The 13,809-nt window shown below is 36.4% G+C and overlaps 1 protein-coding gene across 10 annotated transcripts in view; it reads left to right on the top strand.

The window, feature by feature from the left end:
* SOX6 (SRY-box transcription factor 6) overlaps positions 1 to 13,809 on the top strand; it is a 337,876-nt gene that overhangs the window by 125,062 nt on the left and 199,005 nt on the right. For 7 of the 10 annotated variants that reach the window (XM_035890952.1, XM_035890951.1, XM_035890947.1 and 4 more), the window contains one exon: positions 41 to 115. The exons of the other annotated variants lie outside the window; for them this stretch is intronic. In XM_035890952.1, coding sequence (XP_035746845.1) covers positions 41 to 115 — 75 coding nt within the window. The remainder of the gene's footprint in view (positions 1 to 40; positions 116 to 13,809) is intronic. 10 annotated transcript variants of the gene reach the window in all.

Here is a 13,809-nt window from a genome sequence, read left to right as displayed (position 1 = left end):
AGCATAATGTACAGCTGTTTTAATCTCTCTTTAATAATAGTGCTTCAGCCAGTGTCATGTCTTCTGTATAATACTGGGAACATGAGCACCTCATACAGGACTGAATATACCTTAGGTACGTTTTTAACATTATTTGTAGTTTGAACAAAGATTACTAACATCATAAGATAAACAACATTTTTTGTCTTAATTTGTAATGATTTGAAAATGAGAAAATTGATGAGAAAATTGTAACTGGGGGGGAAAAAAAAGAATGCTACAAATATTTAGCGTTAATTTGAGTATGTAAAGACTTCGCTGACATGTGTTCTCATAAGACAGAAGAGGTCAGAAATGAACAGGTGTCTAATTTAATCAACAACACTAGACTCTAGGGCCTCTTGGATAACTTCAGTATATTCATCATCTTAGTTTTTCTATGAGCAGAAAGATTGTTTTACTGGCTTTTTTTCTTTGGAAGTATCCTCCAGTACAGTCAAGTATTAAATCTCTTTACAGCTCAAAGAAAGAGTTTATGTTAGATAGCATGGTCAGACTGCTTCTTTCCCTTTCTATCCCCCTTCTGTAAGAGACTTTTCTTTCAGAGTATTGCTTATATTACGTTTGTGAGACAGATTTACATCACCTGGGCTGCCTGAATTCTAGGCTGAGAATTGGCCTCCAGACAACTATCCTACTGTACTTCATCATAAGCCTGTATGAGCAATAATTAGTAGTACACATCTTGTCTGTAGCTAGGAGAGCAGATTTCCCCCTTTCAGATCTGGAATGCTAGGTTGGCAGGTCAGCTGGCACTTCTGAGCTGGAAACTGGGCATGTCATTTCTGCTAAGTGCTAAGCCCTCATTACTCAGGGCCTGGATTCCTAATTCACTTTTGACCTTGATTCTGAGCGATGTATACAGTATCATTTTTCAACCAAGCTCAGTTCAGAATTCTAGCACAAGCTTTTTATAAACTGCTTCCCATTCTTGTTTCCTCCTTGAAGACCATAGTTGAACATTCAGAGATCAAAGATTTTAATGTATGCATGTTGGAATAATGAACATCTATATAAAGAGTAGTATATTCATAAATTTCCATCTATTCTCTGTCATGTGCACCTGTTTGTACTCTCTCTCTATGGGTGGATATATGTAAGTCATACTGATACATAACATGTCTAAAGATATCTAAATTAAAAATTAAGGATTCACATGTATTATTCATTTCATATGCAATAGAGAAATTTTACTACACTACTTGGTAGTGGTGGCTTTTCTGATTTTGTGATTTTTTTTCTTTTCTTTTTTTATTCAGCTTCATTAGTTAATAATAATTGAAAGTTTTCTTTTATATCGCCTTAAAATAGATTAACACTTCCCCTATAAAATTTTCTATCATGCCAGTAAGGATGACATACTCAAGTATTGCATACACAAATATGTACGTTTTTCCTATTGAATTCACTGGGAAATAAAGAAACTTAAACTTTCAGATACTGTGTTTTGTAACTGGACACTGGTAAACCATTTTGGTTGTAATTTTACGGAAGTTTTGTTGCTGTCGTTAGTTTGGTTTTTGTTTGTGGTCTTTTTTTTTTTTTTAATGGAGCCTGTGTGTGCTATATTGTATTAAATGAATGAAGAGTTTCAGCTTTGTATTCTTCATTTTAAGCCTCCCACAGCTGAGAACAGAAAGAGTTCAGGCATATACACTTGTTTTCTGGTATAGCTTTAAGAACAGCCTTTGAGGACACTACCTGTCAGGAGTTGTCTTTTGTGGATCAGGTCTACAATTGAACGATTGACCAGCTGTGGTCAATGAATGTTTCTGAATGTTTTTCAGAATTTTTGCTGAGATCTAATTCAAATTATCTGTCTTGTGGTGTGCTCTATACCCACGCTTTCCACTGATGAAGGCATGATCCCTGGTTGTCCTAATACACCTGGCGTTTACAGACCCCTGTTCTTTATTCTTCAGTTCTCTTGATGACTACAGATATTTTGTTTTGTTTCAAGGCTTTAAAAGTGTTACTGGGAATTTAGTATTAGGATAATCTAAACTAATTGTTAAAAAATGAATTAATACTACTGTTCTCTTTTCTGTGACACCTATGGAATTCATAAATGGTAACAGGTTCCTCTCAGCTAGAAACAAGCTCTTTGGATGTGAAAAACCCCACCTTCTTCAAAATCATTTCATCATCTTTGAAAAACCTTGCCACATCTGCTAGGTACCACCCTCATCATGTTTCCCTTCTCTTCTTCTTAAAAATATTTTTTGGTAAGCAAATTCAGAATCAGTTATGTGTATAGTTAATTTAATACATACCTTTCACTTGCTTTTTCTTAGAAACCTTATATGGTAGCAACTAGGCTGAGGAATTTTTCTGCTACACTCCAAACATGCTTTCAAAATAAAAACACAAAAGCTGCAAAGTCCACTCAAAAGACAACTCAGATCAAGTTAGAGGAGAGATATGAGGCACATTTTTCCTAAACCTTCTTGAATTACTTACCTCTTTACCATATAATTTAATGCAACTCACTGTCTTTTTTTTTTCTTTTTCATCTGATGATCTTGGTAAAATCACGTTGGTCACTCCTTTTTCTTGCAATTTGTGTTGCTATTTTAGAAAAATATATTATTCTATTTAGACAAGTTTTGCAGATCATAAAATTTCTAGGAATTCATTTGTTGACGTGTACAGTGAATTCCTATGTCTTAATAAATTAAAATAATATAAGACTTTTTAGGAACATTACCACAAAGGAAATGGTTTCTAGATTTATTTTCCTGGTAACTAAAAGAAGATGTAGCCTAGTTTCTTTCTATCTGGTGTACTTTATTTTTCTATCAAAGATTCATTCTTGTCTGAAGCAGAAATAACTTTAATGAACTTGTTTTAATGACATTTAGAAAGCAACATATGTTTAGGTAAATATTTTTTTTTTTTTTGCAAAGGCAGACCCAGCCTGTGTAACCATACTGTATCTGGTCAATTATATTTTGTCTCATATTTTGATTTATCCTTCTAGGTACATGAGGATTTATGCATTTTTGATTATTTCCTGTCTTATATCCTTTAAATCTTCTAGAGTATTGTTTTGTGATTAAATGCTATTTCACAATTTTTATTGAAGAAACTGGCACATGTCATGTTTCCGCCTTTGCATTTATTATCTGCCTGTCTATGCTATGATCTTGCCCAGTGTTGTAGCATTTGAGCATCTATTCATTATTCAAAGGTTCTGTGTGGATTACAGTCCAGTAATTCTTCAGCATTTGTCAGTATGTCTCATGCTACATTTGAAAGTTTCACTTCAGTTTTCTTTGTCCTGAAATTTGTTCATGGCAGAGAAATGGGGAAGAGTACAGGCTTTTGCAAAGGAATCATGAAGAATGAGATCTATATGAATAAGTCAACAGATTATGGAGACAGTCTTTTTTGCTAATAGGTTTTCATGACCCTTCAGTTCTTAGCTCTAATTCAGGATTATCAACAGAATGTGGTGAGTGTGATGGTAGCATTTTTCATAATAGGATCTGCTGGAAGTTGAACGGAAATGGTCACATGAGGACCTGCCAGGTGAAAATACACCTTGGTTACTATCAGGCAGTTACCTAGATGTAGGATGGTTTTTTTGGAGCATTTTATGGAGCTTCAACTTTTCTGGAGGTTCTGTTTCTGAATGCAGGTTGTTTTCTCCTTGAAGCTTTGTACCTCTGCACCTCTACAAAATTGTTGCTTTTGCTAATAAACAGAATTGATCATAGCTCGAATCCTGATGCAGAGAGTCTGAAATTCAGGTGTTAATTCTGAAGATTGGTACATCCCTTCTAGCTATGATAACTCCTTAAAGTATTTTTGGGTAGATGTTTACTATCACCATTTTGAGATGCCCATGTTACATTGAGGAAATGTCTTTATTCAGCCCTGAATATTCGAGATGAGTAAAATCCTTTTCACTGGAACAAATGGGCTTTCAGCCTTTCCTCATTGTCTCTGAACTTGAGCTGTAGCTTGAGCTGTAGACAGGGACAGATTAAACTGAAACAGGCTGAAATCTTCTCAATGCCAGCATCTACTGACCATTTCAAGCGGTTCCTCCCTAGTGGCTGTGTTTTCCAATGTCTTACATTCAGGGGTCATCTCATATTTTTCTTTAATCCCACTGTACTTCTCAATTATGACATTATCTACTGCTGGATACAATTTAATTTAATTTAATTTTTACCATGTGATAAATTGTCTCCATGCTTCCGTTTTATATAATTTTCTGCACTATGTTCCTCTACATTTTTGTCTCCTTTTTAGACATGGTATAAGATCTGCTATCTTTACGCTATTTGTATGTTATTAGTATTATGAAAGCATTATTAAAAAAGCATATCTAAGAAGCCAGCTTTTTCCTTAGGGCAGTAAGAAACACAAGTTCAGTATGAATGGGTACAACTGACATTGGGCTCTGTGGCAAAGAATGTAAGTGAGTAAATAGCTCATAAAAATATGGAGAGTTGCTTCATTTGTGTGATCTTGGCAGCAGAAAAATAAATTCAAACTTCATTGGTTTCTGATGTACTGTGACACAAACAATGTTATGATCAGATCATGCATTAAAATGGGAATTGAAATACATTTTGTAGTCATCAGGTTAATAGCAGGGACTGGACTGTGATACTTCCCTTCCTCAAATTGCTGATGTAAATATAAAAATATGAGGGAAAGTTAGGGCTTGAATGTGGCTGATTTTGTGTGCCACTGTATTTTCCAAGTTCTGTAGGGTAAATAACCTCAGATTTCTTTGGTGATGAACTTTAGTTTTAGTTGCTCTTACTTGCTTTGCCGTTCCTGCTGTTTTGCAACAGGGCCTAAAAGTGCTTTAAGTGCTTGTGACTGGGGTAATGAATGAAAATATCTTTCCAGCACTGAGAGTATTGCATTAGACTGAATAGTCACCTTACTTGTAAAAGCACTATTAGAGAGGGGCAGTTGTAAGTAAGGATAACGATTTGTGTCCAGTGTTTATTTACTGAAAATTATAAATGTATTATTTATTGAGAGCTCTCCAGACAGTGCTTGTCAGAATAAAAATGTCAACTCTAAGCAAAATGTTATAATACATAATAAAAATGCTAGGTACACACTTTAGAGATACAGCTAATTAGATCTGCTTTTCTTAAAGAAATGACAGTAAAAATGCTCAGCAGCATGTACATTTTAAATGCTGATATATTCCTTATTTTTCTATACAGTATTTGGTTTAGATACCTTATCATTACTTAAAAATAATTTTGACAATTTTATTTGGTTGCCACAAGAGAGATGGAGGCATTCGCTGCCCGGCTGCAGGAGGCAGCTACATGCTCAGGCTGTCTTGTTAATCTAATGGAGACAGCAGCTACTCTCACCTCTGTGATTTAGTCTGAACCTCCAAAAAGCCACTTCTTTCATGAGGGAAACCTGCCTCCAGTGGAAACAACAGTGGAAACAACAAACAACGGTCTTCAGTCGTGCTAATTAATCCCAAACAAATATTATCCTAAGGAGACTAAATCCATTCAACATCACTGTTACTTTTGTGTATGATTAAATACAAGTAAGAATTATGAAAAAAAAGTAGTCCATTTTTTTTACCTTTAAAATACTACTTTATTTACGTATTTTTTAGACATTTTTATTTTCCCTGAAATTCGTAATGGGAAGAATCTGAGCTTAAAAATTTTTGAAATCTCTTAGAGTGTTTTATAGTATGAGAGAGTAAAGTGGATTTTGAATTTATCCTTTTTCACAAAGAGCTGCTCAGTTCAGCGTCATAAAATTTAGGATATAATCATTAAAAGTAGCTTTCTTCTTTCCAGTATATCAGCTGATATGTGAAAGAGCCTTACTGTCTTTATTTCAGTGACAATCTATCCACTGCAGTCAGTTTGCTGTTGGTTTCATAGAGCTGGGGAATCATAGAGTGGCTGAGGTGGGAAGGCAACACTTGCAATCATCCGGTCCAACCCCCCTGCTCAGAGCAGGTCACCTAGAACAGGTTGCTCAGGGCTGTGTCCCACCAGTTTTTGAGTGTCTCCAAGGATGGAAACGCTACGACCTGGTCAGTGTCATCCTTCAATAAACAAGGTTTTTCTTATGTTTCAAGGGAATTTTCTGTATTTCCATTTGTGCCCTTTGCCTCTGGGGCTGTCACTGGGCACCACTGAGAAGAATGTGGACCTGTCTTCTTTACTCCTGCCATCAGATACTTATATATTGTCCCTTGGAGCCTTCTCTTTTCCAGGCTCAATGCTTATGGTTCTCTCAGCCGCTCTTCATATGAGAGATGCTCCGTTGCTTGTCTTGTGGCCCATTGCTGGACTCTCTCCAGTATGCCTATGTCTTTCTTGTACTGGGGAGCGCAGAACTGGACACAGTGACCCAGGTGTGGTTTTAAATATGGTTTATTTTAAGACCTCTAGTTCTGCACTGTAGGACTGATCTGGTACCTTTAAAGCCAGGAAGGGCTTTTTCATTAAATTCAACAGTAGTACACTCAAGCCCTATCTGAGTCCATCTGTTTTAGCCTGGCCTGTGTGCTCTCACTTCCCAGTGCGTGGCTGATGAGTGCAAAGCAAAAACCAGGAATAAAATGTAATTCAGTGTTCTGAACTTCATAAATCTTGCATTGTGATGAATCCTTCCAATTCCCATTTGTAGCCAGGATTCTTCCTTATTTACTCATTGGCATGTTGATTTCCAAAATGAAGCAAGAGATAATAGTTGTTAATGTGTCAAAATCCTCCCTATTCTTTATTAGTGTAATGACATAAAGAAGGGGGGTTGTGGTTCTGTAGAGTTCAGATTTTGATATTAATGAAAAAAGAGTGCAGTAGCCCTTGTTAAATACAGCCGTGAGGGTAAGTACTGCCCAAATATCTGCAGATAGCTCCTGTTAGCCTTGCTCTGTCCTGACTAGCAGCACCCATTCTGCTGCAGCCTTGGGTCGGTCTTTAACTTGGGCTGTCAAACAGTAAAGCCGTGCCAAAATGTCTTGTTCTACAGCCTAGCATTTTGGAATGTATCTAATAGCTGTTTTCTTTTATTAATCATAATATATTTTTAGTTTTACTTACATAGGTGCCCAGAGTTCCTGGGCACAGTGCCCTATGTATGAATGCCTGTTTATTTTCATCTTCCTTTTTGTTAACTGTTTTACTTAATGCTTTGCATAACCATTTGCCATATTTTGACATGAAGGTATAATGCCCCACTGCCTGCTCACATTTCTTAAAGAACTTGATGTGACATCACCTTCTACGGTGAATCATGATCTTTACTGAACCTAAAAAACCCCATCTTGAATACTCTTCTGTCTTTTATTTGTTTGAAAATGTTGAAGCAAGCAGGCTCTTTCACCCATCTGGAGGAACTGAACACAGTCTAGAGAGCCTGCAGTGGCACCAAAAACAGTGCGAGCCCTGCAGTGAATTTCTTGTTAGTCTGACACCACCTTAATACTGAATTCTGTTTGCATTTGTGCTGTGCTCTATGTGTTAGGGGATAGGCATGAGGAGAGGATTCGGCTCTTTCTATTCTATCCTCAAATTTAACTGCATTTTCAATGTTTAAAACAGCTCTGGTTCTCGGTGTAGGTCTTAGCAGTCCTTATCGTATCTTAAATATGTAACAAGCAGATTACCTTTAAATATTTACAGTGAAACAAAAACTAACACATCGGGCAGAGGTTTGTTAAAATGTCAGAAGAACTTGCCGTAGTGAAAAATAAATATTGAACCAAGTTTATTCCTGAGGTGACTCTATTAATTTAAATGGAATTGCTGCAGGAGTAGTTCTGAAATAACTGTCTAGATTTTGTGTCATAATTTCAACATTTTTTAACAGAACTTTGAATAGCTCAGAAGTAGTTTTATAGATCTGGCATGCACATGCATCACTAAGTAAAATAAGCTTCCTTTACTTCAGTTTCTGTTTCCTCTGTGGACTGTTTGTGTGTTTAGCTGTTGAAAAGTGGTTGTTGCAGCTTTATTGCTTATACTTGTAATTAAACATTTAGTTGGAGCATTGGTTCCTCCAAGTTTCAGTGTATCTGTTGTTTCTGTCCTATATAATGACAAGACAATGTATCGTGTCTGTTGCCTTTCTGTGTCTGTGTATCAGATAACACAACGGACAGTGGCCAGACATACAACTGCAAAGATCAAACCTATTTGTTAATGAACGAACAAGACAATGTAATAAGCATCGCTATTCATTTTCCCCAGCTTTCAGTTATTCCTTAGAGCAAGAGTAGCTAGTGCTGTATCAACAAATTATTTGATGACAATAATTTGGCTGATGAGAATACAAGGAAAAAGCCACAATCTAATTAGAAAACACTGTATATTAAGTGGCAAAATGTGGCTAATATTTTATCTTTTATTGTAAAACTGCAATTTGCAACTTTCAGCAGTTAACGATTTTTATGTCCCCCCTCCCCCTCCCTGCACACAAAATCATTAAAAAAAGGCCAAAAAGAGACTCCAGGACTTGAAACACAGTGGCCCTGAAGTGATGGGAAAATGGCCAAGGTGTCACAGCTAATTTCTGACCCTGCTTTATGAGTTCTGCTGTTCCTTATTCCCCTTGTCAGTCTGTGAATCCCTGAGGCTGTACAAACTGGCCTAACATCACTCAACTCCAGTTTTATATCCTCTTTTAATAATGTTGAGTCTATTCTGTCCAACTTTGATTCAGACAACCTGCTTGTCTTGAAAAAGTGATATATTTAATCAGTGGCTCTGTCTCCAGCATAGCTCCCACTGCGTGAGACTAGAGCCAAAGAGTAGTGCAGTGGCCTGTCACTTCTGTTTGAATAGGTAATGTGGAGCCGCTCAGCCGAAGAGACAGGAGCTGGAACTGCTTGTTAGGACACATGATCAAAAGCCACTCTCTGCTTTCTGCCAATCAAGCCTCATGTCGCCTTGTGGGGCAGACATTAAATAGATTTTTCTGCCGTACACTGTGGGCACTTTGCCAGTTTGACATGTGAACTGTTACAAAAGATACGAGAGTTTCCACTGCTTGCTGACTGCTTTTAAATATTACCATGCCCTTGCTGTCCAAAGTAGAATATTTTAAATAACGGATTATGATAAATTTCCACTACTATTAGGCAGTCTCCTTCCCGCTCCCAACACTTCAAAGATAGTTATAAAAACAAAACTGTAAGTTGGTTTCTGAAAACAAACAGGCAAACAAAAAACTGTTGAACAACCCTATGGCACGTAGATTTGAACAACACGATTATTGTCTGAGAATTGCGGTGAGTTGTGGCTTTCACTAGTGCGATTTGGAATATTATTTCTATTTTTGGTCTTTTTACATTATTTAATTAGATTTTCCTAGTTGAGATCATAGCGTGATTTTATTATGTGGAGGGGTATTAAAATTGGCTTGTTTTGTAGATTAGGTTGAGTTTATTTATTGTGTTTATTGGCTGCTGGTGCGAATATAAATGTCTTAAAATGGTTCTGTAGTTGGTTTTAGTTATACTTTCCCTTGGTCTTTTCCTCTTTGTCTATTACCCTTCATAACCACCTCAGCTCTTGTGCCCATGGCAACAACGCCCGGTGGTGGAGGCTAACAAAGATGACATTTCAGCTTTGCCTAAGTAATGAATATTCTTTTGTAACTTCCAGGGGCACTGAATTTATGTCATTTTTTAGAGTTCCCCAGTACCTAGATAACTGCTTCTATTAATGTACTTGTGTCCATGATCATGATACCCAGATATTTGCTCCCTCGTGCTTGCTCTTCCTGATATAGTATCTTTTTTTTTTTCCTGAGTAAAACTTTTTTACCAAAACATACCATGGCAATCTAGTGGAACTCATTTAAACAGTGAGCTACACATAAACAGCTGCTCCTTCAATAAGCCATTCTTTATAATACCCTTATTACCTTCTAGTGTCTCAAATTCTGATTAGTCAACAGTGCTGATTGCTGTATGGCATTCCACTGCCCATCTTCCTTCTGCTCAGCTGCTCATGTCTTAGCTGTTATGTGATTACAACACAACTTGTGCATTGTTTCTCCAAGTTGTTCTTCATCTTGTATATCTTAAAAAAAACCAAACCAACAACCAACTAAACCCTCTTGAGGAGATGGAAAAATTTATTTTGAGTCACTGTGAACTCCCTGAAACTCTGTGAATTGTTTTTGTACAACTGTGATCTTCACAGTCTGCGTGCTCTGCAACTTTCCAGGATGATGAGTAAGTTCTTTAGATTTACAAGGGTAATCTATAAATAAATTCCAGTTAAAAGAACTTTAGAAAAATGGTGGTTAGTTATTGTGAATTTTGTAATATGCAGAGCAGGAGAGACCAAAGGCTGTGTTCTTAAAAAAAAAAACACAACAAAACCAACCCCAAACCAAACTCCAGAAAACACACAGAGATTTGGCCTAGCTTTGCTTTCACAAAAATCAGTGGGTTCAAAAGTCAGTAAGAGCAAAGCTATGCCATGAGAAAGCAGTTTGGAAAAACGTACCCCCAGAAATACATCCTGAGTTTTGGAAAGGTGTGTGCTGGTAGAATGCACAGAATGAAAATGGGGAGAAAAGGAATCGTATCACCAATGCTCTGGATCTCTGATTTCTGGTCAAAGCAGCAAACGCAGAGGTTTGTTAAGGACATTAAAACTTTGTCAGCTGGTTTATAGGTAAATAGCGCAGTAGTGAGGAGAACACCCTTGCTGTGGCTCCCTAACCCCCCACAGCTTCCTTTCGTGCAGACCCTTAGAATCAAGTCCTGGTGAGTATGAAACGCTGACACACTCAAAACGCAACCCCATTAAAGGCCTTAAATCTGTCATTGTGCTCTGGAGCCTGTTCTGAAAATAGCAAAGCTCTTTTTGTAAATTAAAATCGGTGTGAATGGGAACAGATGTTGACATGCTTTACTTTATCTGCAGGGATCCCCGTTAGGGGGGAGAGGGTCAGTGAGGTTAGATGGTAGGAATTACTGCAAATGTGCAAAGGACAGGATGGTCTAATATAGACATTGTTTTTGGTTTTATGTGGAGCTGTAATAATATCCAGTGTTTACTTCTGGTTGCTGATAAGTCTGTATATAAGGAAAGATGATTGTGTAATGCCTTTAATTCCTTGGAGAATGCTGTCCCCTTTTACATCTGTTTACACAGATAAAGGGGAGGGATGCTCGCCCTGTTTTTCAGAGTTGCTGTACTCGGTCAGATCTGGATTCCAAGAGATTCTGAGTGACCTCCATTCCCATTTACTTCTGTGTTACCTGAGCTCACTCAGGACCTCAGGGAAGGTGCTTAGCATATCCTAGGCTCAACCTACAAAAAATTTGTATTCGGTCTGACACTGAGTAGCATTTTTGGTATTTCAGCATTACTTTTTAAGATTTTGAGTGAACTCTCATGTTGCATTAGAGTCATCATCAACTTCCAATAGTTTTTAAAATGAAAAAGTAGTTCTATCTGGAAATGTTCAATTTATTAAATAGTTTTGCTAGTCAATCTAAATAAATTCTTGTTGAAGATTTTTCCTGATTTAAAAAAAATATAGCAAAGGATGAATTTATTTATAAGAACCGTAATAGTTTCCCTCAATTCCTTTTATATTTTAGATTACCTTATAATTTTCTAAATCTACATGAACAATAATGATCAATTTTGTCAGTATTATTCACACCTTTTATTAATTTAGCATAGATGAATAAATGTGAATGTTGTGAAGAGTTGATTGGGAATAGATTTTAAATCTGACAGTTAGATTACAGGGTACCTAAGAAAAAATGGCTCTTTCACTAGGTACCTAGTAATTTAATTCTTGTTTGAAATTATTATAATTTATTACAGTGTGTGGGTCCTAATGAATGTCTACTATTAAATGAAAAGGAGAAATTGAAATTATGAAATTCTTTTAACTTGTATCTTAAAAATCCTCTTAAACAATTCAGTAGACATTAATAAGCAACGTGCTTTTCTTTCCCTTTTATGTGAGTGCAAACAAAACCATTTTTGCCAGTACATAATGATACTAGATGGGTGCTGCTGGGGATTCTTACTTAGAATCTAGAGTGGAATAATTTTATGTGATGAAAAATATCTAAATTTTGCTATCTTCGTTAGACATTTAGACCTTAACATGAGAGTTCTTCTTCAAGGAAAGCTCAAATTTATTCTCTAGAAGTTTTACCTTTGTTAGAAATGTGGATATGTGTGTGCTGAGAAATGAAAACTTTACAGGATTTTTCCTACTGAAGGAGTCGTTCATCAAGGCATCAGAATATAATAAGTGTTATACTTCTACTATCATTATATAAAATGATTTTTCCACTTCCCTTGTTGGCTTTGTTTAAAAAATGGGTAGGAGAACTTGGTAAAAATGGGTAGGTATTTCCAAATAAATGGAAAATGGGTAGGCATTGCCACATGAATGTGAAGAATAGCCTATAGTGATGTTTTAAATAAGTGATGGAACACAAATTGTGAAGGATCTTTGTTAAGAGGATGAACACAGGTTAGAAAATTCTTAGATACAAACTGTGTCAGTTCATACTATGTAGCTCACATAAAATTAGGCCACTAATGGGGTTATACCAGGATAAAATCTGTTTAAAGCATAAAAGGCCTCTAGTTTTGTCTGTTACATACCACAGTATCTGAAATTATGTGAGCATTTTATGAATATCTGATAAATAAAAAAAAGATTAGAGGTTTCAGTGGAAATTTTGTTTGTAATTACATTGTTTACAAGTCGGTGGCAGTTGTGGCCATTGGCATTCGCTGGTTTCAAACTGGCTCAAGTTTCTCATCTGTACTGCTTTTTGTAGCTCCTCTACATCTCTTACTGTAGAGGATATCCATTACTGTAGAGGATTTCCATTATTAAAATATGAACCAGGATCTTTCTAGGAGTCACAAAAATGTATTTCTAAGCTGAACAAGTCACTAGGGTTGCCTGCCATTTCTTGATTGTTTTCTTTAAATGGAAAACAATACAGTTACCCTCCTTAATAAAGTCAACTTAATATGAGTAATAAAATATTACCTCTGGTTACCTGTTGCTGTCTTGCAGCTGACAGATGGAGCACCAGTTGGATATTCCATTTTAAGGTACCAAGGTAGCATTGCCTGCTTGCATCCTTTGAGATGCATGTGCCTTTTCCTCTGGTAAGAGTATGTGGGATATTATTCCACTGCATGTTTCCTGATGTGATGCCAGAAAGGAAGAGAAAAAAGAACAGGAAAAAAAAGAGGAGAAAAGGAGACAAGTCTGTTTTGGGGTGTGGGTGTGATTTCTCATTTCAGTAGTTTTTGCATTTTCATCAAATAGATGTTTCTAAGTTCAAGTGGGCACAGCTGAAGCCAGTATTTTAAAAAGTAACCTGGATTTGGAACTGGTTTGGTTTTTTTTATATTCCTTTCCAAAATAAGAGGCACCCAGAATCACCATATTTGAAAATGACATTAGGCACAGAACAAAACTGGTTATGTTAACCCTTTGTGCTCTTTCTCACTGCACACGATTGTGGTGTGGAATCTGATCGTGTATGAACTTCGCTATCTAGTTGATAGTTTCAAATGACCAGTAGAAACATGGAAACAGAACAGAATTTGTTCTTTTTGAGCTTCTAAAAATATTTAGGTCGTTCTCCTGAGTTAGGAATTTTTATGTTTACTGCTCTTCACTGTAACCAATTCCAACAACTGCCCTGTTACAGTAAAAAAATAGGAGCATGCTAAAATGTGAGCTGAAATATCCTTAAGAGCTAACATTTCAAAATATAAATATAAATTAATGCTAGTG

Source organism: Egretta garzetta, unplaced genomic scaffold (genome assembly GCF_000687185.1).
Source record: "Egretta garzetta isolate BGI_Z169 unplaced genomic scaffold, ASM68718v1 scaffold133, whole genome shotgun sequence".
Lineage (NCBI taxonomy): Eukaryota > Metazoa > Chordata > Aves > Pelecaniformes > Ardeidae > Egretta > Egretta garzetta.
The sequence above is the reverse complement of the archived record's forward strand: the minus strand, read 5'-3'. Positions and strand labels throughout refer to the sequence as shown.